This window comes from Galendromus occidentalis, unplaced genomic scaffold, assembly GCF_000255335.2.
Source record: "Galendromus occidentalis unplaced genomic scaffold, Mocc_1.1 scf7180000077360, whole genome shotgun sequence".
NCBI classification, from domain to species: Eukaryota; Metazoa; Arthropoda; class Arachnida; order Mesostigmata; family Phytoseiidae; genus Galendromus; species Galendromus occidentalis.
The window spans coordinates 187,269-213,491 of record NW_003805348.1 but is presented as its reverse complement, the minus strand read 5'-3'; the positions used below and the strand labels follow the sequence as shown (position 1 = coordinate 213,491).

Genomic DNA, 26,223 nt, shown 5'->3' with positions numbered 1-26,223 from the left:
GCAAATGCTCCCATCGGATGACTCCGGTTCGCGCGAGCTCGAGCATCCGAACAGTCTCTCTGAGACCTCAGGGTCGCCAAATATGGATTCTCCTGCCCACACCCAACGATTTCCGCGCTGGAAGGGAAATATTATAATACGACCGCTTCGGAGGATCGCCTCACTTCGGATGTTTCCCGACGGACCGGGACGACGAGCTCCGGCATGGGAGTGGTCCGTATGACGAATCGCATGAATAATTTTCGCCCATTCACGCTTCTTGTCGAAAATCTCCACCGATTCCAAACTTCTGCTCTTTATGTCGGGGACTGCCTATTCTTTTCTCCCATTCCGGATCGTGGTTATCATTCACGGAGGCGGTTCTCGTCGGGGTTTCAGTGGTAACGTAGGATACAGCACGGGGCCATTGATTGGGATCGAGCATGTCGAGACCGTCTGTTTAGATTTCGGATAATTGGGCACGAGCTAAAAAACTTGAGCATTTTCGATCAGTGCTTGGCCCTCAAACGGCTTGAAGAAATCATCAGGATATTCTCAGATCTCAATCTCGGACCTGGATGCGGATGAAGTGTGCATTTCTGAAACGATGAGAGTATCGACAGGGTCCGCGAAGAACGAAGACTCGTCCGCTCTGCGCGGCCCCGATTCCCCGAGAAGAGAACCCCGTGATTGCTGACAGACCTCAGATCGACTCGGGCCATCAGCAGAGATTACAATGCGAATCCTGATCCCTTCAGAGATTGAGTCTCGAACTACGCAATCAATTGATGGATCATAATCAGGGTGATACTTCATCCGATTCTCACCTCTAATTATTATAGAAGGAAATCCTACCGAAGAAGATTCCACGCTGTACCTGAACTATCTATTGCCTGATTTACGACTCAAATCTTGGAAGCCAATATCCGTTCTCTCTCTTCCTCCTGTGGAGAGACTTCCTCCGCGATGGCTCCCATGATACATAGGTCATCGGCTACAGCAACGGATTCTTCGGACAGATTTTTTGCATATACTATCATGCTGGTGGTTGTCCCGATTCTGCTGTGCGTTTCTCGGACGTTCGCCGAGCCGGTAGTACAAGGACGTCTAGGGAGAATCCGCGGGACCGTGCGAAAAGTGCTCGATGTCGATGTGGAGTCGTTCTTGGGCATTCCGTACGCGGAAGCGCCCATCGGGGAGCTTCGTTTCGCCCTACCTCGAGCGTTTGGATCAGTTGGAGACTTCGAAGCGACGAAATATGGATTTTCCTGTCCTCAGCCGAACGTCTTCCCACTGCAACAGTTCTCCAACACGACCGACTCGGAGGACTGCTTGTTCTTGAATGTGTTTCGAAAGGCAGGGACGACGAGTTCGGATATGAAAGCGGTTCGTATTCGGTAATCATCGCCTTCATGTATCCTGATTATCCGTGTCAGCTCTGGAACGGAAAAAAACGCAGTTCTTTTTTCCCGATACAGGTGGTCGTGCTTATACACGGAGGCGGTTTTCTCTGGGGTTCAGGCGGCCACGTAGAGTTCAACATGGCGCCTTTGGCCGGGATCGGAGATGTTGTGACCGTCAGCTTCAACTATCGCCTGGGTTTTCTCGGTTTCGGATATTTGGAGAACTCCGAGTTCAAGAACCTTGGCCTGTTCGATCAACGCTTGGCTCTCGAATGGGTCCAAGAAAACATCGCGATCTTTGGCGGAGATCCCGAAAGAGTGACACTCATCGGGGTGAGCGCGGGCTCAATGTCAGTGAGCACACAAATTGTCACTCCACTAAACAGCCAGAAGGGAAATTTGTTCCGCGCAGCTTTCATGGACGCCGGAGTGATATCCAGCACCTTGATCAATGAACCGAGAGTCGCCGAGAACAGAACCCGGTGCGTTGCGAGAGCTGCGGGATGTACTGGAGATGAGAATTTGATCGCGTGCCTGCGAGGACTCGAGCTGGCCGATATACAGAGGAGCGGAGAAACAGCTGATTGCGGTCCAATAATTCTGCGTTTCACTCCCACGTCCGATGGAATATTCTTGCCTGAGAACACCCAGGAGTATCTGAAGAGCAACGCCGGAAATTTCCTCAAAGTCAAGACATTGATCGGTTATGCGCAGAACGAAGGTTCGATGTTCGCCGCAATGAGTGGCGCGGGGCATCCGACTACCCTGACCGATGAGGATTTTCTGGATGTCATACAGGAGATCATCCGTGCGTACCGATTAAGAGTCGAGATCGACGGCGACGAACGGCTTAAGGACGCCATACTGGAAAATTACCTCAGGGAATTCGTCGACCCATTCACCGCCTTCGATCAATTTATTGGAGACGCTTTCTTCTATTGTTCATCGAATTCTTTCATCGAGAACTACGCACGAGTCAACGGTCACGTCTATGTATATCGGTTCGACAAAGTTATGGAGAGAAAGTACTTTTCATTCGATCCGAAGATCTTCGGAGCGTATCACATGTCGCCCTTCATTCACTTCACCGGCGCCTATCTGGAAGATTCGGAAGGAGAACGGAGGGTCGCAGATGCGGACCAGGAGTACATGCTTGAGGCAATGAAGGTGTTGTCCGACTTCGCCAAGAGCGACGATACGCCCGTGTACCGTGGACTTAAATGGCCCCGCTACTCAGAGGATGGAGATTTTCTCGTGATTGATAAGGAGCCGCGGGTCAGCTCAGGTTTTCCCCAAAGAACGCGATGCCGGTCAGTCTTCCCGTATTTCGAGAACACGCTGTCTCCGCATAGAGAAGAGCTGTAAGCCGGAAGGGAGTTCATATCCTGGAATCTTCTCTCGGTCTGGGCGAGAATCATTGTTCCCTCCGTTCCACGCCCTGCTTCGCGGAAACCTCTCCTCAGTATCCAACAACGTCAATGAATCAGTGCTACCAACTGCCTCACTGTTATATGCATTTACATCTTGAGCCGAAGCCTACGATGATTTTCACGTCAAATCAACTGCGAGAGCGTAGGAGAATGATTCAAAAGTTCGGAGAGATGAAAACGTGCCAGTTTACTTACCAGGAAGATGTTTGATGGAGAAGAGGTCAATTCGGCCTCATCCGGAACTTGGCATTTAAGCAAATGTACCAAAACTCGCTACACTGCATCCCGCCCAATGATTTTTCTCGAGAAAATGGACAGAAAATTCCTCGAATCTTTCGCTCGTGAATTCTCCCGTAAAGTATCATTCCACTCTGTCCGCCGGACCATCGTTTCCTCGTCACTCGCTCAAAGTGGCCTCGAGCGCTCATTCTGTTGCATGATAACAATCGCCTCCTTCCCTCAATTTCCATGAGCTACCCGACGTATGCGTTGCTCGACTATCGAGGTACCGGCTTTTCCGGCGCGACTAGGTTTGGGAACAATCGACGCCGGGAGGAAGCGCTGTGATTTCTCCCCGTTCCTCAACGAGCGTGCAACACGTCGGATAGCCAGAAGTCGGGTTCTCAAAGAATCTTCAGGAGCTTCTGGAGACTCGATGAGGTGAACCGCTACCGCCCGAGAACCAAGTCGCCGAGTTCTATATCGAGTAAATAAATCTTCTGTGAGCTAAGAGTGATGCGTATTTCGTGAGTTCGGCGCTCTCATGTAGTTGAGGAGCACACCTCCTCCCATCGACAGGCAGCCGCGCAGCAATAACAAGGTCGAGGCGAGTCTTTCCAGTCAATTGGATGAGTTTATTGAATGTGCCATCCGTTCTGACCTCCGACACGGTCGGGCGATGCCGGTAAGGATTTGGATCGACTCAAAACTGTAAAAATGCGGTTTTGCCACCGTCGACAGTATTCGTACTACCTGTAATCATGCGAGCGGCGTCGCTCGAGAGGAAACAGATCGCTTCCGCAACATCATCCGGTTTTCCAGCGATACCGTTCGGATTGAAAGTCGCGGTGAAGTTCGGGTTCTGCAAATGGATTCCGCCAGTCTCAATACCCGACGAGAAGAACTCACTCTGACCTAGTGCATAGGGGACCGAAATATCTATATCATTCAGATGTATGAGATTGAAGTTATTTACCGCAGCGATCCTCTTCTTGAGCTCCTCATCCCTCAAGATGTCTGTTTCGATGTATCCCGGACTGCAACGGCAACTCGTTAAGAACACTCAAGCTTTTGTTGAGGTCCCACATAGGCACCTCCTTATGGAGCGGACCACGAGCGAGATCGCTCCAGGCCGACAAAGATCCATCTCTCGGGAACTCACTTGACCGCATTCACCCTGACTCCGAGCTTGGCAACCTCAGCCGCAAGGGTTCTCATCATCGTCTGCATGCCGCCCTTGGCGATCGAATAATGGAGGTATCCTCTCGGCTGGAAAGATGGATTTTTCCTTGAGACTCTAGAGCGACTCCCGACGACCTCTCCCGGAGCTCCCCCGCGAAAATTTCACGACTGCACACCTACCGCCATAAGACCTCCAATCGAGGAGATCATAACGATGTTTCCCTTGTTCTTCAACAATTCAGGCATGCATCTCTGAGATAGATCCAGAGGGGCTATCACGTGCAGATCCAGCACTGGCTGTAAGAGTTTGATATCTGTCTGCCAACCTGAGGGTTCGCAAGTTCCGGCATTATTCACCAAAACGTCGATCCTCCCGAAAGCCTTCAGAGTTTCATTCACGAGAGTCTCGCGGTCCTTCTCGCAAGTTATGTCACCGGTCACCGACACTGGCTGAAAAACAACAGACCTCTGACTTAAGCAAGAGAGTTTCCGCGAGGGGATCCGCAATCAAGAATAGATTGAGAACTTCGAGTGGTTCCGGAGCTTAAGGAATCTCGCTGGTGGTGAGGCATTGTATTACGGGGTCATTTCGGGAAGCGGGAACCCGATAACGAGAGTCTTACCTTCCTGCCAGACACCGATTCGATCTTTGCTGCGACCTCGTCCAGTTTATCTTGTCGCCTCCCGTGTATGGCGACACTCCCACCACGCTCAGCGAACATTATCGCCGCGGCGGCTCCGATACCGGAGCTCGATCCTGAAGGAGACGGAATTTTGGTTTTCATTCCTACTTCAGGGAATCGCGGCCGATCGGATCCTGGGCTGTCTGGGCCAAGATGGGGGAGGCTCCCCTGCAGACTTAGAGATCTCTGATTCGAACCAAACGTCGAAGCGCATTGGATCGGCCGAGGTCGCTCCTCGTTTCCGACTCGCAGGTGCTCGCAGAATCTAACCCACCAGTCACGATGATGACCTTGCCATCGAATCTTGTAGTTTTGGAGCACATGATGAGCGAGCAGAGCGATGTTGATTCTGGTTGCTTTCACAGAAACATTGTGATGTTGTTGTCGTCGGCATGGTCTGCCTGCTGTCAATCATACGGGAGAGCGGTTTGTCGAACTCTCTCCCACGGCGACGCTCCCCGGATCGCCTATACAACGCGAACGTTGCTACGCCTTCCTTCAACCGAATATTGATGGCACCAGATTCAGATCCGTGTAGCCAATTGCTGGAAAATCCAGATCTTTCTGTCGCATTCTGCTCCGGAGGAATTCATGCTATTCCAAGCTGGAGGATATTAATATATGCAGCGATCCTCAACAATGGATATAGCAATCTGTAAGCTCGGTCCCGTTGGGATGTACATATTTCCCTACAGAACTCTTCCCAGGAATGTGTTTCTTCAGCTCGGGTCGAAGCAAAATTCACACTGTTAGGGGACAGCTGCCCGGGCTCCGATGGAAGGTAAAGGAAAATTCCGCACCCGCTTCGTCGGCGAGAGCCTTTCAAAGAGCTGGTGTTTCCTCAATAATGAGGACCTCTTGCTCATTCGCCGAGTCTGACCACTCCGGTTTCCGGGAAAGTTGTGCATCATCATTCCTGGCGAAGTTCGAGATCCTCCGGGAAGTGGATCCCACGTACACGGATCTCCTGACTCGTGATATTCCCTTGATGGAAGAATTCACTGAGCTCGAATGATTCCCGTACTCCGCGAAAGGATCGTCGGAATTCGGGTTTTTCTTAGGGTACTCATCGATCATTTTCTGTCTTACGGAGCAGTCATGAATATTCCATCAAGTCGGAGATCGGATCAGGAGCGAAAGAGCACTCGTTGTTCGCGTGACCGATGATGATTTTCAGATCGAGGAGCGCTTTTGCTTCAGACGCAAGGAACGATCATGGGTGCGTCTCCTTATCGGTAGAGGAGAGATCATCGATATTACCCGCTCGTTCTCTCTGAAAACACGACGAAAGCTGCTGCTTATCGACTCACAGCCGAGCGATCCCGCTGTTTCTGCCATTCGTTGTCCAAGTTCCTGGCGGTATTCCAGGTGAGTGTCCACGAGGGCCCTGCCGATGATGGCTGCGTGGAGAAGCAACTACTTCGCATTGAATTCTGAATGGACTCCAATGGACACACGCTGATCGCTTTCGACCAGGTACCGATGAGGGTCACCCGGTCCGGATTCCCGCCAAAGTGAGCGATATTCCGTTGAACCCATCTCAACGCCAGGCGATGATCATAATAGGAGACGAGACTTCCTAATTCGAGCTCTAGATCAGAGGAAACAGAGGGGCCGAGGCGGTGATCCATGTTTATCGTTATGACGTCGCCACGGCGGTCAAGGCTGAGGCGATGAGGCTTCGTTGGCCAAAAGATGCAACAACATCACAAAGAAAAAAGGTTTAAACACACTCTACCACTCCAGATGAAGAATTTCGGAACAGCCACCAAATGAGGGGTACCTTGCTCTAAAAGTAAAGTCGATATTGAACCCTCGGATCTTCTGAACCGACTCTGAATGTCATTCCCATTCTTGAGCGATGCTCGTTGGCAAGCACACGTGGTGCAAGAGGAAGCTTTAAGGCCGACAATCACGCGCGACTGATCAGCGTCTACGAGTCCGCGTGAAGCTACTCAAGTGGCACCTGACGGAAACTCATCCTCCTCGAGCTCGAGCATCCGGTCCCACGGGTGTGGTAGATGAGGATGGATACAGATCGAGATTCGAAGAGCTGTAAATCCTGCTTCAGTTCCGCCGAGACTCGATGAGGAGTTTTGCTCCATCGTTAATGGACGATTCTCCGAGCTTTTTATTCACTCTTTTTGTGCAGTCGAGGACAGAATCAGCGTGGGAGCTCTCGCGGTACTCATTCCATGTCAAGAATCTTTTGATGAATGACTTATTCCCATCATTGCGCTGAATAATCTTTTCCAAGACTCGGAAGCTCCCAGCGCATACCCCATTGAATATTCATGAGTCATGAGGACACGGGAGCGCTTGCAATATTCCGGCATATGATCATCAAGCTGGAGAGCCTCAAAGTCGAGCTTCCAGCACACGAGAATTATGATGGGACCGCCCACGAGCTGAGGTGCTCGTAGGTGTATTCGACAACTCGGACAATGGACAATCGATCGGCCGCATCGCAACATCTGTCAAGGGCCAACATCGGAAGAAATACCTGCATCCCGAGCACAAGCTCAGACCGGGATGGTCGCTATGCACTCTCCTGATTTCTCTCGCGGAACTGCTGAGAGAACGAGCCTCCAGAGTGGTGAACCCAGATGCTCCAAATTGGCCGGCTCATGTAATGAAATGTCACCTGAGCGTACAACTTTTTACCATTCTCGATATGACAAGCCTAGACTCAGTCAGATAGAATCTATAATGAAACTTAATTTCGTGGAGTCTCCGATCCGAATCGATTGGAATCGATATTCGATTCTACGCCGACAAATGTTCCGCAAGGGACGAGGAGAGGGAGGGGCTGATGGTTCGGATGTCGGATGTCGACCCGTCTCTAACTGTCGCGCTGCTTGTCAGAGCCGAGTCGTCCGATAGAGCTTCGGTCGATGATTGTCGAGACGTACACGTCCTCCCCGCGAGTCAAATAACAACAACAACGGCAGCAGTAACCTTTGAGTTGTCTTCGCATCGAACTGAATGACTCTCGGGAGACCTCCACCGTTCGATAATCGTGTTATGTCGGACCATAATAAAGTCTAGACAACTTCGACTCCGCCACTCAGGGCTCCAGAGAGCCGGGGTTCCGAACGGGTTCCGCTTTTTATGAGCAAGAGTTATGCCTCCATGACGGTCGCAGCTGCCTAACCCCACAATAAAAGACCTCTAATCCCAAGCCATCATGAATTTGTATGATGGGCCCCGGTGATGAGGACGATGGGAACTCGATTCCCACTGATTCCACCGATCAATTACATTGTGCCTCCCAAAAGTCTCGATCTAAGTAGCCTCCGACATTTATCATAATGCAACGCCTGTCTGCATCCGTTCATGAATGTTCAAAGCTCCGGAGAATCAGAATAGAACCGGCGCGGCGTCTGCGCTCCCTCGCAGGGAGCTCGCCGGGCTCACGGCGGCGGCGTCGGACAGAACGAATTCCGGCTTCCGCCGGGGAGGCGGCGGAGCGATTCTGCTCCTCGAAGGGCTCGAGCAAGTTGCTCCGTGTTCGTCGTGGCTCGCAAGATTTTCGACGAACCATCCCCCAGCAATCGATTGAGCACCCTGAGAGCAGTCGGATGGCGTGCTTGAACAATTTGATACGATGCGATGGACAGAATCGATGACGCTGGTAGAAAACGACAGACCATAAATGATTATCAAATGCCGAGTGATGGGAAATGGGTTTGGCAATCCCGCGGTTTCGAGGCTGTCGCCAAGGGCGCTCGCATAGCATTATGCAGCCTCTGATGCGCGATTGACGAGGCCCTGAGCCATCAGACCGGAACCGAGTCGTATAATGAACCGTCAATGCTCTGAGAAAATAAGCGATCCGGTATCTCCAAATCGGAATGGCGGTTTATCTGACCCTGCCAACAGTCTCGAAAGTTCCCATTTCGAGGGTTAGATAATTTGGGTCCTGATCATCTCCGACAGTCCCCGAGACTCCGATCTCGGCGACTCCCGACTCGACCCCAACTAGCCAAGAGTCGAAGTAATTCTCTCGGAAGACCCGGAGATCGACGAATGATCTCGGGTAGGCCTCGTGGAGATGCGCGAAGCATCCGAAACCTTCGATATCAAGATATGCGTCATCTCAATATATACATCGGTTTACATATGTATGTGAGTATGTAGGAACTTATTCATCCTTGGGATACAGCGAGAGCCTCCCGACGAAAGAAGCCGGAATCATTTTTTATTCCACCTGGGGATACGAACGGCTGCTGTTTTGAAGAGCCATTCGGGAAGAGAAAAACAATAAATCGCCCTCGATTGATATCATTCTCCTGATATTGAAAATCGAGCGGCGCTGACGTCGGCGCGAATATTTTCCGTCGACTGAGAATAATTTTTTGCATAGACGCTGTCATATAGCGCTTTTTCGTCGCTTCGTCCGTGCGTATTTCAGTTTCCTGAGAGAAGCCGAAGGCTTGGCTACGCTCTGTCAAATCAGCAGACGTATTGCCGATGAGAAACGTTTCGCGAATATGTGCTAGGTCCGAGCACGGAGAGGGAACGGCTCTCGAAGCACAAACAGAGGACGGAGCCCCAGAGGAAACTTTCCAACTCGTTTGAGACTACCGATTTACCGACAGCTTCCGGAATATTCGCGTCGGAAGTTCCGCTTCCCGTTGACCGCGAAGGAAATCAGGGCCAATGGAGGCGAACCGCATCGCTATTCTCCCTGTTCGAGCATGAGTATTCCTGCGTAAATGCAGTGAACGTGGATGTATTCCCCTCCATAGACCAGATCCCAGATCATTACGCATCGATAATAGTCCGACGAGGAAGTTCTGGAGCCCGCCAGGATCCTAGGTCACTAGCTAGCTGGGCCTCGCGAGCTCTTGCGCCCCTTTCTAATTGACGTTCTCCGCCGCGGGGTTTTTGTTTAGAGTCTCGGGAGAAATTTCCGATAGCAATCAGTTATCGACGCTCCGTGAAGAAGTTCGTCGTAAGAAACGTGTTCAGAAACGTCGGCTCTCTTTTTGGTAGCAGATTCGATTCGTCTTTCACGGCTCCCAAGGGGAAGCCGCTCCGATGCGTGGGAGCACCACTCGGAAACCCTGTATTGTACAATCTAGCAAGACGACGAGCCGTCGCGTCGTCTTGTCGACGGCAAGGAGAACTTTGTGACGTGCCTTTCCAGACTCCTCCTGTTCTGTTGTCCCTCTCCATTCTCGGAGCACCCCTACCGATACTATTTCGATACTATTGTTGGGTAATACGCCCCGGGAATACTGTTAAGCTCGAATCTCGGGGGAGGGGCGGGGAAACGGGAAAAAGAAACGATGAAAGTCTGGAACTATTATTCGGAATCGTCTTCTCGACGGTACCGATGCCATGAATTACGTATACGATTTCATCTTCGTTCGACTTCTTCGTCGTTTCTTGGAGCTGCTCGATTGGTACCCCTGTGTTAACACTTCGAATTCACGATGCTAGACCGGCTGTCATCAGCTGCCCCCGAAGCTTCGCTTTCGTTCCCCCGTGGCCGCGGTGAGTGAGGCTTTCATTGTTAGAAAGGACATCGTATGACGGCCTCTCCGAAGTTCTCCGGCCTTAATTTAATTGGATCAAATCACTGTGACACCAGTTCGAAACGACTGGGGACCATCGAGCCATCGGCGAGGCTTTATACCGGTGATAGCGGACAGGATGCGGAGATCAGATCCGGCATCAGAGGGAAGGAGACGCGCAGTCCCTCGTTCCACGACCGCGGCCAGTGGCAATGAAAACTCGGAATTTCCCATGAGAGCAAACGCGTCAATATTGGCCACAGTCCCTGGAGGAGAGTCGGATGAAGGGGATATGGCATCCCGCCTGAGCCGCCCGTTCTCTTGTTTCCTTTCCTTTTCCAGTCCCCTCGTCCTCGTCTTCTCCCTGCCGATCCTCCCACGGCCTCATTTCCTTCCTTCCCGTCTCCTCGCGATTCTCCACAAGAGCGTCGCGTGCCGCCCTGTTGTTTTTCGGCGGACGAGCCCAGCGGAACTGCTCCGCCTCTTTTCCAGATTCAATTCAACGCACGTCACGCCGACGTCTGGGGTACGAGCAGCCGTCGTGACCCTAGCCGTACCGTTTCAGGTCTCTTCACGCCTCCCGTGTTTTTGTGGCGCCTCGCTCTCCACCTTATTTTCCCGAGCGGAGAAGATTTCTCAAAACTTTTCCCAATATGACGCATCGATGATATGTCTTTCTATCGAATCATGTACCGACTTGAGCTGGTATCGTTACCCTCTTCAATCCGAGTGTCCATCGGGAAATGGCCTCTCCGTGTTGTCATGATTACTTTCCCCTCCCAGATAAGTTTCTTGGTGAAAGTCGTGCGCCGATCCCGCTCACCTCAGTCGATTCGTCACAATTTCGCCGTGTTCTCTTTCCAACTTCATGGCGTCTCGTATCGACTGTTGCTCCGGAACAACAATTTCCGAGGCGACAACATGGTCAATGACGATTGCTTCCAGCTAATTTTCCCCGGAGTTGTTGCGCCTGAGACGGATTTTATTGCGCTGTCGATAGAAGAACACGACAGCTCTCGACGCAGAAATATCAACGACAACAAAAATCGAACACACACCTACACATTCTCACCCACTGCACAGGCGGCAGTCGAACATTCGCGCAGCAAGCTAAGCAAGGGTCGAGTCGTCTGTCTTCGGAAACGAAGAAGCCCAGGCGGCTGGTGCTCGGCCGGCCGGTCCGCCCGATCTTTCGGTCCCACTCTCGGTCTCAATTTTTCTCAATATATCTGGCCCCTCCCCTGGGGTAGTGCTTGCTTGCTCGCCCGCTCGCTTCCTCGCCCGCTCGCTTCCTCGCCCGCTCGCTTCCTCGCCCGCTCGCTTCCTCGCCCGCTCGCTTCCTCGCCCGCTGGAGATGTGATTCCCAAAGAGCACGGCCAGATATTGGAAAGATTTCTCTTCTTAGAGAGTTATCTCTTCAACTATATTACACGCACAAAGTCTCAGATGAACGGACAGACGGGCGAAGAGAGACGAACAGAAGGACGATCCGGGCGACGGACGGTTGAGCACGCGAACAGAAGGACCGAGACTCGATGAGATCGAGAGAGATGAGGAAATTACGAAAAATTTCCGATGTTCTGGAAGAGAAGAATTTTCCGTTGACATCACGGTAACTTCTGCTGCCGAAATGCTTCGCTCCCAGATTCTGGTCTGCTATCGTCGCCAGCTGATACCGTATTCGAGCCCGGGAATCAGGAGTCAATCATTGCAGCTCGGATACACGATCTTCTCTCAATCGAATCGCTACAGAGAAAATTTCCTCAGGAGTCGGATCACCTATCCGTCGGGAGGAATAAAGTGATTCCTAGGTTTGCTTGACGAGGTTTGCCCGACGCGCTGGAGTCGGACTGAACACAAAACTTCCGAGTGAGAACCGGTTTTGCGCTGCACAACAAGCACTCTGGCTCGGTCAACAAGAGATTGCGTTGTGTAAATACTTACAACGAATAGTTTCGATACTCGACTCGGTGTCGCGCTTGTCGTGGCGACTGTTTGTTGAGATTCCAGAGTCTTTTCAAATCCTTTCCGCCAATAACTTCCGGGGAGATTATCCCGCGGGAGTCAAACGTGATCTGTGCAACAAGGAGCAGTCGATTCCCACCCGGTCTGTTGGAAGTCCGTCCGACAAATCCCAGTCGTCGCGTCGGTGTTGATATGAGCGCTGGTCGCCATCTCCCACACACTGCCACAAGAACCGCTTTCGAAAGCCCATCCCGTGAGGCATCGACCCTTAGGAATCCTCCTTGACTTCGGAAAGATTGTACTTCATTCCCTCCAAGCGTATTCCCGGGGAAATCCGACTCATCAGCCGCCAGATATTTTTCTGAAATCAATGGGGCAAAATTGTGCAGTGGGGGCCGATCGAGCTCGGATTTATTTATCTTAAGGTCTAGACTACACGCGGTCGTCATGGTAGCGATGTGCGAGCGTACACGTACGCAGGAAGATCTCCGTATGCGAACACGGTTTCGGTTAAACGACCAGCTTCAGCGACCGCCTCCCGCAGCCTCCTGCTCGGCTGACTTTGGCCGCCGCAGCCGCTTGCGAAGGAAAGGCTCAATATCACAGCGGGGCTGCTAAGCCCAGGCGGAACTGAGCCGAGAGCCGACCTTGAAATCGGAGTTTTCCATTCGCCTTCAGTTTCAGCTCTCGTCCTTCGCCTCTTCGATTCCCTTGCGTCGGACGGTCGGCTGGCGAAGCAAGGAGCGGGAGTATCTTCTTCTGTACGGCTTGCTTCAGTATCGCTGCGACTGCCTCTGCTGCTGCTGCTGCTAATGAGCGAAAGATGTTAATCTCGTCCCTTCTGCTCTTTTCCCGCGCTTGGTCCGAGAAGAAAAAGAAAAACTCGAGCTCGCGACCCGAATTCTCGTCAAGCCGAGGTCGTCCAAAACGGATGGATAGAACTTGGTTCGCGCGTGATGGACACCTTCCTTTAGGAATGAGCCTTGCCGATCTCAGTATTCATTCCACTCCGAAGCGGTCTCGAGCGATGCTGGGCATGGTCTCGCGCTTGTGCTTCGGGCTAAACAAAATGCGGAGGAAGCGGATCGGTCCCTCGACAAAACGAAGGGAGACGCGGATCTCTCCACACGGGGAATCATCCGACATCCGATGGTTCGAAAACGCTGTGGGACGAGGCTAGCCGAGTCGTGGTCCTGTCTCATGACACCTCCGAGCGATTCGGGACCTCTGAAGTCAGTCTGGGCGGATAACTTCGAGAGTCGACGCTCGCATCTGGTCTGGATCTCATCTCTCACTCGGCCTTCGATTCTGGAGCGGACGCTCGACCGTATTGAGCAGCTCGTTGAGTGACTGATGATCTATAATTTCTTGGAATGAGCCTCTCTGTCCAAACTCCGAGGCAGCTCCGAGTAAGATCCGCTCACGAGAGCGAGTATTCGCGGTCGCTTCCGAAAGGCCGCAGAGTATACGGTCGAGGGCAGTGAGGTGCAATCGAGCGCGCCCGAACCTAAAAAGGAGAAAGGAGGAAAATGCTCTGAAGTAAGTCAATCGATTTCTGCGGTTTCCTCGAAAGCCATGATTCACCTGAATGGAAGGAGCACAAGCGGGTTCAGGTCGCCTGCCCCCAATTTCAGGATTTTTCTCGGTGTAGCATGCGTCAGGACGAAATACATAATTCTCGAGCTACCACACATATATTGCAAATTGATCGAGATTCGTTCCAATGCATCGTTCCGAGCAACACTCTCCGCGGCACGAACAAGGTACCGCCCATGAAACGCACAGAGGGAGGTATCGATTTCGGGGTGAATGGAATCGGTGGATTCCATCCATGATCCGTCCACGTGTTCACGTCAATAAGCGCCGTAATATTCGAGCGAGCGCCTCGCAGCTCCTCGGGGAGCCGATGCGGCGTATTCCGGACTCCACGCTTCGAAAAACCGGAGGAGCCTTGAGTACTCCGGGCGCCGTTCATCCGACCACATCTCGGATCACGCTCGCGGTTTATCGAGAGCTCCCCCAATTACTGAGCCGCGAGCGATAATGAGGATTTTTCCGTCGCCTTCCATACCTGGAAGCTTTTCATTCCCTCTTCGAACAGGAAGCTGCGCGAGAGAAACTACCGTGGATTATTATTAGGCTTGTTTGGTCGTGGATCTGCTCAGAAAGACAAATCGTCAGGGAAACAGTGGGCAACGCACAGAGAGACCCAAACGAGAATTGCTTGTTTTGACATCATGATCGTGTGTAGTTGGCGGCAAGGATCTGCGCTGTTGCAGCTCCGAGAGCGGCCGCAATTACGCCCGATGCAGACCGCGGTGTTGATTCGCTTGTGTTCTGAAAACGGGGCGCGGCGTTGCTTGTTGAAACGAAACATAGTTCGGCAACTAATGACGTGCAGCGATCAAACGGAAGAAACGCTATCGTAGATAAACTGTTTGCTGGTCGACGAGATTGCTTGTTTCCCATCCTCCGCTGGGCGTTTGCCGTAACCAGACGGCCACCTTGCCAAACCCACCGGAGCCAACTGCGGTGGCAGCTGCTCCCCGATGCAACGATACTGTGAGGCTGAATGAGGAAATCGTAGGTTTTCGGTCGGACGCTCAGAAACAGTGAGCGGGAGAGCGAGAAGCAAAAAGAGAGCGATCCGCAGAACACACCAAACAGCCCCAGCCAACCGAAGACCGAGCAGCCGAGCAATATGGATCGAATTATCCAATATCAGCTAATGAGCAGATCTAGGCCCCAGAACACGTCCGCAGCGTGTGCGTGAGTGTGCGCGTGTGTCGAGCGTCCACCTTTTCCCGCGGATTGCTAAGGTCGTACGTTATTCTTATCGGCGGCTTTAACACCCGGCGAGGCAGCGACCGGCAACGCTTGCGTTGAGCCCTCGGGCGTCCGCGACAGGAAATAAGCCTCGTACAGGCAATGAGCGATTTTGCTTCGGGAAATCGCAACTTACTGAGCTTCTTCATGCGACATCTGCGAGACGAGTTTCGGTGAAGGAGTCCCTCGTAAACTTTAACTAGTAGCGTATCCTCACACGTTTGGGCGACAACGAGCTTGTCACGCTACCGAGCCCCGTCCTATGAGCCTAGAGGTCACCGGCGAGCTTCGCGGCTGAAACGAATTAGATAGGTTGGTAGGTCGGTGGTAGGTGAATAGCTGCTGAAGTTTCCATCGCTCGCTCGCTTCGTCGGTCGGTCGGTGAAGGAGGGAAGTAGGAGAAAATCCGATAATATTGGAGGATCTCCGAGAAGCCAGAGCGACGGAATCAGACGAATAAGGAGAACCGGTCGGGGAGGAAGTCGAGAGAGGAACGACGCGGGGAGGCGGTGATTAATGAGAGGACCACTCCGTAAAAAGGTTCAATGTACACAAAACAGAGTCTCGTCTGACTTCTTCGCTGAGCGAAGAATTCTCCCCGAGCTGCGGAGCTATCAGTAGTAGCAGTAGGTAGCGCACCGAGAGAAGTAGTGAGAGCGGGGACGAGGCCGGCATGCCTGCTCATACTTGTGTGAGTCTGCGAAAACCTTCGTTGCTCCCATCATTGCGCTCTCGCAGGGGCAGCCGGCCTTGACACCAAGGAATAGTGTGCATCTTGAAGAATTCCTGAATGGAACTTTGGTGAGACGATTTTGTGATTTTCGGCATCCTCCGAATCGTTTCCGATTTTCGCCGTGGGCTGTATTTGAATAATTTCGAAGCTACACAGAATAAATCAGACGCGACACCGATTGAGATCGGGAAAATATTATAATTCCGTCCCAGGAGCGCACATGCCCGACAGACAGAGGTGGGAAAAATTCGGAAAGTTTCGGTGAGATGATGGGACGCCAGAGAAGGCTCGATCTGAAAGGGAGAGCCTCCGATAATTCCCGCAGGGAGGCTTTGAAATGGCCGGAGACAATGGAACAGCGGAGACTTCGTGTCGCTTCAACTCTCTCAGCTTCTCTCCATTCGAGGATGACCGGCTGTGGCAGAAGGAGGGACCAGCTAAGGAGTCACCCGAGGTGGCCATAGATTACGTGTTTTTAGCTCGCCCTCTAAACGCCTGAACCACCACCGACACTCGGGAAAACGTTCCAGAGGAACACAGAGATAGGAGGGCTTCATGAAGTTGATAGAAGAACTTTTGGTTGCTTCTCTTTGTTGGTCGGATAGTCGGCTTACTCCCCGACCGACCAACGACGGTCCGAGAAAGCGGACAGCCGCCCGACTGCCCAGCCGGCGGGTCGGCCGGCTGGCTGACAAACCGACTGAGCAAGCGTTCGACCGACCGACCGGCCGAGCGGGCAACCGAACGGACTGAGAACTTGCGGGAGGGCTTGCCTGCCGAATGACCGTGCTGGCGGTCCGTGAGCACCCAGCGGGGTTACGAAAGCTCGATATGGAGCAGGAAGCTTTAGCGATGCGTGTAATCGAATGTACAAGCGTTTTCCGCTGTCCACTAAGGTGTCCATTACCTTTTATAAGGTTGTTACGCCTTTGGCATCGGAGTTTCGTCTGTTTCCTCGTTCGAACGAAACGCCGGTCGGCGGCGGTCCGATGTTGAGCGGAGAGCGAATTGAGCGAGAATCGATCTCGTTGGAATCGTTCGATGACGCAGCTCGAGTGACTCCTGATTGGGATCGCGGACGCGTTTGCGTCGAATGAAGTATTTTGGGGAACTTTCGACCAGGTTCGAAACTTCTGCGCTCTATCGAGTAACTCCGAGTCATTGAGTGAATACCAAGTGTGAAGCTTAGGTAGCGAAGGGCAACAGCTAGATATACGGAGATATGAATACGAGAGCAGGCTATCGCGCTACGAGCCGCTCGAGAAGCAAAGAGGGATGGTCTGAATCATTACCTCGTTAATGAATCCAAGATAAGCCTAATTCAATGCCGTTTCATCTGATCACGCGGAAAAAACGTTTTTTTCGCTCGCGGCACAGATATCCTCTCAGCTCGCCCCATTCCGAGCGGGAAGTAGATTTCCGCCCGGAATCTATTTCTGAAGAAGAATAATCGATTATTCGAGGATACTGAAAACTAAGCGAACTGTTCCGGTCGACGGAAACGAGCGCGGACCGTAGCCACGGTTGTCTCGGTATCGGATGTGGACGGCGCGACATCGAAAATTATATTTTCTACAATATAATTCTTCTAAATATAATTTCTTGTGAACGATCTAGTCTGCAGCCTAGCACGAAACGAGCGATGGGAGCCCTTTGTGCATACGCACTAAGTACTTGTTTTGGGATTTGAGTTCATTCTTCGCTCCGTATCGATTGTCTAAAAATTCAAATTAGCTCTTGTCAAAATAGATATTAGGGATGCCCATTCAAAATGTCCCAATCGAAGTGAGTTCGGAGCCTTCTGTATGAGCCGTATCTCCTCCGAGGATCTCGGTCGGTCGACTCCGAAAAAAATAAAACCGATCAAGTCCATTAGACCCACGATTGTTCATTTCCTGAATACTCAGGAGTACCGAGTTTTCGGCATTGAAATTGAGGTTTCATCGAATCGCTTCAGGACTCGAACATTGAGCGCCGAGTGATGTGATAGTTCAATCACGACTCTCGGGTACGAGGAGGACCTTCTCTCCGCGTAATTCCAAATCGGAACATTCAGAACAGAACATTCCCCCTGCAGTCCGTCAGGAATCGTGACCGATCCGAAACTTCCCCTCGCACTCCGTCGGAGCTTGAGATGCTCAGGCGGATTCACAAGCGCCGTGAGGGAGTTGGGAGCAGCGGCGCGGCGGCAGCGGGACCAACAGCAGGAGATGGAGAATGAGACGCAGGATGCAGAGGACCGACTAAATCAACACCCAGACGGAGTCTAATCACCTCTTAAGCTTAGTGTAGCGTTATCTTCAAGCTTCACTGGAGCCGACCAATATACCGACATAGCAGTAATGGCAGCGTCTATCAGACCGACCGACCGGCGCTTCTGTCGGAGAGAAGTCTTCCAAGTTGCAACAAGGAAGCAGTCACGTTCGAAGGCTACAGGCATACGTTGGCAACTCTCAGATACTATGTATCTGATTGAGGCTGACACTGCCGACGAGTGGAGCCGCCCGCTTGGAGACTTGCCGGCCCGTCCGCGTGTACCAGGACGGAACAGCTGCCAGTCAGTCGGAACTTCATCAGGGGAGGTCGTCGTGGGGCTTTGCATCCTTTATGAGAAACGAGCCGTGCCGGGGGCGGCCGCGCGCCAAATGCCACGATCACAATGACCCGCCGCGGCGCGCAGTAGCGTATCCACCTCGAGGCTGGATGGGGCTCTAGCCCCCCACCAAGATTCTCGGTTCATACTATCGGAGTTGCCCTTCTGGATCGATTGCTTCACCAACCCAGAAGCTTGACGTCGGAAAATTCCGGAAACAAGCGATTTCTCTACAGAAGGATCGAGGCGGTGTCGATGTAGGGAGCGCGGAGACCGATAGGGAGAGAATTCGCGATGCACGTCTGGTCTGCCATCAGATCGAGGCATCGTCATCATCTAGTCGAGTCGCAATCGCTTGGAAACGTGTCTAATCATTGGGCACACTGGGCCGTAGAGTTTTCCAGCCCCATGGATTCCGTGTTCTCTTCCGGCGTACTGATCGACTGGACTGTTGGCGAGACCGCCGGAAATAAATCGATTTCAGCGTCGGGATCCCTTTTCGAGCTCGGGAAAATCCCTCGAGGAACATCGCTGCCCGCGGAACACGACCACGGCCTGAGAGAATGGAGAGGGTGTGGAAGCGAGCAGCAAAAACTTCGCTTAGACGAATAAGTACAACCAGCTGATACTCCAAAATCTGATTCGATTCGGCGACTCCGACACTGAATGAACTATACTATTTACCTCAGACTTCGAGCGGTGTTCTCCTCTTATTGGGATCGTGAGTGGGACCTGCTCGATTTGAGACGTCAGTGAAATGAAGCGACAAAGCGGCCTCTTCCAGTTTTTCCAGAGAGAAGTGCGAGCCCCTGCCAGTGCCGCGGTCCCAGATGAGGCTCCGGCAATGTCTTCGCCACAGCCGAAGAGATCCAAAATCATTCGTAATCCTCTCGACATAGGGCAATTCGCGAAGACCCGAAGACAGGAAGGTTCTGCGTCCCTGGCCAGCGAGGAGACGCACGCAATAATGTTGGTCACCGGATAGAACATACATTTTCCCGAAAGTTTCTCAGTCCGGACTGACTCGCAGCTTCCAACCCTGTTGGCTCGATAAATGGCCTTGGTTGGCTTATAGTGAGATCGATGGAGGAGGAACGTTCTGTAGGTTCTGTGTCATTTTCGCAAAAAATGAATCCTCCGGTCGTGGTAGCCAATGGACTGTCGGTTCGCTAGTGAATACTCCTGTCAACAAGTACAAACACGCGGTGCGGGACTTCAGAATTCACGAAGGGACTCGCCATCACAAGGATGCTGAAGCTTCCGCCAGAAACTTCCTCGAATGGTTCGAGGATAGAGACTCCCGGGACGTGCAAAACCTCATCGACCAGGGTCGTCGGCAGCAGATCCTGAAAACCGATCTCGACTGGCCTCGATTAATATTGAGACTATTCTCTTCTGCGGAAGGCAATGTTTGTCCTCACGCGGTCATAGGGATAGCGGGGATGTCTTGAGAAACAAACTTGGAGCTGGTGCGCGGAACGAAGGTGACTTCCGTGCCCTGCTCCGTTTCCGCATTAATGCTGGTGACACGCATCTCGAGCACCACCTGGTCAGCGGCTCGAGGGATGCTTCACACACGAGCCCGGGATTCTAGAATGAAGTGATAGAAAAAATAGGGAGGATAATCCGGAAGAAAATCGTCACTGAAGTTAACGCCGCGGAGTTTTTCTCAGTGCTTGCTGACGAGAACGTTGATTTCAGCATAACTGGTCAACTAGCGGTCTGTTCACGGTACGTCACATACAGCGACGGCGCCCAAGTTCTTCGAGGAAAGTTTCCTTTCGTTTTGTGTTCCACCGAACAAATCCGGTGCCGGTCTAGCCGAGACCATGATGCGGGTTCTAAGCAAAGGAGGCGTTGTCGTGAGTAACATGAAGGGTCAAGGATACGATGGGTGCAGCTCTATGAGCGGCATCTACAAGGGAGTGCAAGCCGAAGTGAAGAAAATGGTTCCTCAAGCTCTCTATTTTCACTCCGCTAGCCACTGTATTAATCTGGTGTTGGCACACTCAGTGGACAACACTCGGATCAGGCTCGCGGTGAGGACTATTGCAAATGTGTGTGCATTCTTTGGCATGTCATCGAAACTAACCACGTCACTGCAAGACTCAGTGGAGTCCATGATGCCCGAATCGAAAGCTCGTCGACTGAGGCCGCTTAGTACCACTAGATGGGTAGAAAGCTACCATGCAGGATAAGGTAAAATATATCACGTTCAAGGAACTACTTCTCCCCATCGTCCATGTTCTCGAAGAACTAGCGCAGGAAAGAGGGGAGCCCGGGGCCCGTGCAGGCGAGCTGGTCTGCAAGTGTGACTTCATAGTCTCACTCTTCGTGATGGAACGCTTTGTGGCACTCTTCATACCCTTTCCTTACAGTTCCAGTCTGAGGAGTTGGATATGTTCAGTGCACAAGATGCTATACTTGACATGGAAGCTGTACTCAAGACCCAGGGAGATACTGCGGTCGTGGATTTCAACTAACTTTTCGAGGAAGCCACAGCCGTATGCGCCGGGCTCGATGTAGATGTTCGACGACCCCGGCTTTGTGGTCGGCAGACCTATCGGGGTAATCACTCCGTCAGTAGTACCGAGGATTACTTTCGCGTATCGGTTTATCTGCCGGACGCAGACCGCTTGCTCGAGGGCTTCAGTACCCCTCTCCATGACTTACGAAGTAGCGTTGCGAAATTGCAGTTCCTCATACCGAAATACATCGGGAAGGGTTCAGTCGACGACGTGAGTGCAGTCGTAACATTCTATGAAAAAGACCTTGTCTGTAGCGAAAGCGTTGTCAAGGGAAAATACCGCAGATGGCGAGTCAAATGAATGGGCGAGGCCACAGATGCGAGACCCGCAACCGCCGTAGACGCTCTGAATCAGTGTGAGCCACAGAACTTCCTGAGAATAGCAGCTCTTCTGCAAATCTCCGCCTTCACGCCGGTCATAACTTCGTCTGCGGAGCGAACTTTCAGCGTTCTCCGTCTGTTGAAGACGTATCTCAGATCCACCATGGGTGAGGAAAGGCTTAATGGACTGACGTCGATGAACATGCACCCAGAGATAGAGGTTACCCCGGAAGAGGTAATCGACATACTTGAAAGAGAGAGCTTCCAGATTTCGGAACCTGTGATACTGCGATGGATCGCAAGTCGCGACCCAGGCACCGATTCTAAATACTATACATATAAGTACACACATTCCTCATGAGGATATTTCAAGTGTTTCCAAAATTGAGAATAAAACGTGCGCTTTGTGAGAAGGATCAGATCGGGACTTCCTGATCCCGAGACCGTTGGATTCAGCCCACGATCGAAACTCTCGTCGTCAGGCTCATCAAGATCGTCACCGACCATCGTCAATGTTATTTCCTGGAATCAGCCGGCCGTATTCTGAGGGCCGACGAGGGGGTCGCGCATCCTTTCCTGAGCGAACGGGGAGACATTCCCTCAAGGAGCGGGAATGCAATTCTGCCATTCTTGTCAAGCCCTCGGAGTGCGATCTGAGTTCGGCATACTCGAGTATGACCTGCTCCGCAACTCCTTCAGGAACTCAGTCTTCACTTTGTCAATACCGTGTGTATGTCAGCGCTGGCTCGCGGCACAATGCCTTCGGCCAAAACGATATCGATGCTCGAGGTGAGCTGTAGCCAAGGAAAGGTTTCCGGGAGCGCCTAGGAGGGGTCAACATAAGTAGGGTCTTCGAAGGACTTGTGCTGACCTTGAGACGGTTCATGGGAAAAACTGAAGAGAACGAAGTTCCTCAACGGCTCCCTCACGTGTTCCAATTGCCATCATGTGGGTACCTATCTCAGTGAGATATCTTGCAGTTGGGATGAGACAGAGGAATTCCGGCACAATCCGGCCCGACTTCCCAGAAAACGCTCGTTGATTCCAGGGGGGATACCGAGTCGAGAATGGTCCTCCGGTTTCGAAATCGACCCTCTCGGATATCGTTCGGCGTACAGATACAATTACCGGGCTCAGTCACTGTTCCGCTCGGTTTTGGCTGCGGGGTCCCGACAAATTGGTCGGTCATCAATCAAGCAACGCTGCCTAGGTAAGCGACGGATCGCGAAACGAAACGGCTACGTGAGTCGTCCAACATGTTCGGCCGAACCGACCCGATACCGCAAACGGATCGAAGGAGAATCGCGAGTCGGACGAACGGAATAAGAGTTATTCGTGCAGCTCCCGGACGGCGGCATATTGCGTGGCCGGCGGAGGACAGCCGGTGCGAGCCACCCAGCCAGCGACCGACAGACCGACCGACGGACCGGCTGACAGAGTGAGTTAGGAAGCAAGCTAGCGGGCAAGTGAGTAACGGGAAACTTGCGTCAAACTCATCACGTCCCCGGATCAGACGTGCTCGCACTACGTCCGCTTCTTCCAGGGGAGATTCGATTTTGCTTCTACGGAAGGATATCCGGATGTTTTGAATTATTGCTGTCGACCGTCGGACGACAGCTCGATAGCTTTTGGCGGTCCCCAAGGATCCTTGTTGCTATGATGATCGAAGTTTTGTTGGACTGAATGGAGTGCGTAGGCGCACGATGTCGAACCGATCGAAAACCAGCAAAACCGTGGAGTGAGACTAATTGACAGCCACGATTCGGGATGGGAGACGTAGAAAATTTATGGGCGAGTTCCAGTCAGCGTTGCGAACAGCGGGGGGAGCGGCGTCGTAAACACTGCTTTCCAGAGCGTGTCCCCCATGTAAACAGGACGTTGTCCGTACGTCGGAAATAGGAGAAAAGAGAGCACTTTGCTCCATGAGCTCTGAGGGGTTTGTGAGGGTTGCCCAGGGTAGGACGGGGAACTCGCTTGCCGGAGGTCGCCTCAGCGGAGTCATTTCATGGACGCGTGTGCATCGAGTTCCATGGACCCGGAGCCGCAGCTCTTCATCAGACCGGAAAGAAAATACGGCTCCAAGGAGCGGATTTCGAAAGCCAGTGGCAATAAGATTTTCGTTTTCTGGAATCTCTTTCCGTTCTGTCTTGTTTGTCGCGGAGTTCGTCTCTCGCTACACTTGCCTCATGATGTCTCACTTCGGTTTTCCGAGGCCAGACAAGCGTCCGCTTCTAGCCCATTCAACGACGAAATTAAAACGGGCTCAAGAGAACGACGGAGCAACGAAATCGTACGAGCACTAGCGGCGGCTCTGGCTCGAGCAGCATCAGCGACGCTCTTTCTGAGTTTATTATAAGTTAAATGTTCCGGAAAATGTAAGTTCCGACCGGCCGGCGGCTCAGGAGAAGCGTTCTCGGTTAGTTTGCCGACGCGAAGTCACTATTTTGATTGCTACCCGGGAGGATAGAGGAGAGTACGCGGCGCGCGTGAAGCTCCTCGTTAGGTCCTCTCGAAGGATCTGAATCGACCGGATTCCACCGGCTGGATTCGAAAAAAGGAAGCGCTGGAAATTTTGGCTTCCCCTCCGCTCGGGACAGACGCGAACAGCTTCTCGAGTGGTCCCGAGGACGCGAACGCGCATTTATGGGAGCGGAGAGAACTTCTGTGAACGATGTGACGTCCTGATCGGGCTCGTCTCCTGGGAGATCGAGGTGAGAGCGGAGGTCCCCGACAAGGTCCTTCGAGTTGACCTCCAAGTAAATTATCTTCTTGTGTGTTTCAAAGAGCCGTCGACGACTCATTGGGGATCGATCGTAATCAGTAGAATGCCACGTACAACTTCGCTCGTGACGGTGGCGTGGGGCTCGCGTCGACGCCAGAGCTATCAACGCAGTGAAAATTCGCCCGGCTCGAGCCGTACCGACTGCTGGCCGGGCTTCACAAAGTGCCGAGCGGCAGTACCACAGACGCAATCAGGATTTCTGCGTCTTTATGTGTCCGGAGGGATTGGTTTTAATATAGCCCGCCGGCCTGAATAGAAAGGAGTATCGTTCGACCGGTCCGTCCAGTTCCCGCTCGCTCGGTCCCGCGTCCCGCTTTTTTGCGCGGAGAAATACTCCCACAGTACTCAACGACCATGTAGCCCGTAAAAACGGAGATTGTCACCTCTGGCCTACGGTCTCGCTCGTGGGAGAGAATGAGACTGAGTGAGAGCCTTCCAGAATTCGCCATTCGGAAGCCCCAACTCGACAGAGTGGCGTCGATCTGCTATCCGGTCGCTCCTTGGGGAAAAATCACAACAATGCCCTGACGGCGGTGTGGAATCGCGCGGAGGAACCTCCGGAGAAATCTGAACGATGATCTGAAGAATGTCCCATTTTCGACCATTTGTAACCTGATTCTCGCTTCGCCCGCCTTCCTCGCCGACGGAGCTCACCCGCTCGACGATGTCTCAGCATATCTCGGTTTCCTCGCGCTCGACGCACCCCGTCCTGGTTGGTATGCCCATACATTAGAGCCAAACAGGAACGCTGTTCGGCGTGCGGGCGGCCGGGCGAGCTCGGAGCGATCGAGCTCAGTCGCCAGCAACGGAACAAACGGGGCGGTAGGCGACACCGCTGAAAATACCTGCATTCTCCAGCAACTAATGTCTGACGCTACGAGCCTGCGTGAAGTATGCGAATTCACCGGAGACACCCATTGGAAGAGGAGTAGCGGCTTTCCGTCGCACCGTAAAAATAGTTCTAAAGCTTCGTCGATGAGCGGTCGCCTCGAGCAAGCCACCTGAGAAACTTCTCGCCGAGCCGCCCTGCCCGGACGTAGTCCATCAGACGATCAATCATGAAAGCCGAAACCCTTATTTCCTATCCCTACCGTATTCCGTTCCGACACTATCCGCTCTAACGGTTCCTCTCCACTCGTAGATGATTTTCGTTCTGTCGTTCGCATGCAGCTGGACCCGCTGAGTTAGAGCGGGCAGCTGCTGGTCATGGTGATGGTTGTCGTGCTCGACGCCCACGCAGCCTCGCCAGGAGCTCGGATACGCCAGCCGGACAGAGAGCGAAGGGCTTTCGGTCTCATGGGATTCTTTCGATTTCTGTCCTCGCTCTCGCGTAGCTACCGTGCTCACCGGCTCGCTCTCGAGCGGGGAATCGCGACGATCAGTGTCTGTATCGTTCCTATACCTCTCTCTCTTCCGCGTTCACTCGCTCCTCCGACTGACTGTCAAGTCAGATGACAGCTCGGCTCAGTTCTGCTGCAATCTTGATCCCTCGTGCCCCGATTCTTCTGCCCCGAGTCCGATGATGATCGGGTTAGGTCCTCCTGCTGCTCAATCCGTTTTCGAAATTACCCCTGTACTACTACTCCCGACTTCGTTCGCTCATATCGTCCCATAGAGCCCATTCTCGAATTCGAATACCGCCTCGGAAGTTCGTTGGTGGTGCCATGGTCACCGATTGGACCTCCTTGAGTTGTTCGCTCCGCATCGATTGGATTTCTTCGAGTTCATATTCAAAAACTGATGTACGTACACACCCCTCTCAGCTGATTCATCTTGTAGATAGGGTGGATCGCGAAAGATTAGAAATCCGTTACCGGTCGGTGCAACATCCGAACGCGAGCTCATCCCCGCTTCCCAGTTCGACGAGTGGACAGAGAAACGCGGACTCGAAGGAGACGAGACGCAGTCTATGTGTGTATATGTCGGAGAGATCACAAGAGAACGACTTCTCGTTGGCGTCAGCCGCTACTGCCTCCCTTCCTGCCTGCCTGCCGTCAATACAAGTAGGTGGATGTTAGGAGGGTGGGTGGGGAAGCAAACGAAAGGCAAAACCGAGCC

General features: G+C 52.6%; 2 protein-coding genes across 2 annotated transcripts; one reads left to right on the top strand and one right to left on the bottom strand.

Moving 5' to 3' along the window:
• Window positions 1–981: 981 nt before the first annotated feature.
• Window positions 982–2,747, top strand: LOC100898785 (cholinesterase 1). Its single transcript, XM_003742241.3, has 2 exons — window positions 982–1,365; window positions 1,458–2,747. The coding sequence occupies exons 1-2, from the start codon at window positions 1,018–1,020 to the stop codon at window positions 2,745–2,747; spliced, it is 1,638 nt and encodes a 545-aa protein (XP_003742289.3). The 5' UTR covers window positions 982–1,017.
• A 905-nt stretch (window positions 2,748–3,652) lies between these two features.
• On the bottom strand, window positions 3,653–5,300 carry LOC100898643 (glucose 1-dehydrogenase). The gene is made up of 6 exons (XM_003742240.2): window positions 5,171–5,300; window positions 4,837–4,970; window positions 4,394–4,663; window positions 4,194–4,300; window positions 4,008–4,068; window positions 3,653–3,893 (listed from the first exon to the last, which is right to left on the bottom strand). Exons 1-6 carry the CDS (start codon window positions 5,217–5,219, stop codon window positions 3,735–3,737), a joined length of 780 nt encoding a protein of 259 aa, XP_003742288.1. The 5' UTR covers window positions 5,220–5,300; the 3' UTR covers window positions 3,653–3,734.
• Window positions 5,301–26,223: the final 20,923 nt, after the last annotated feature.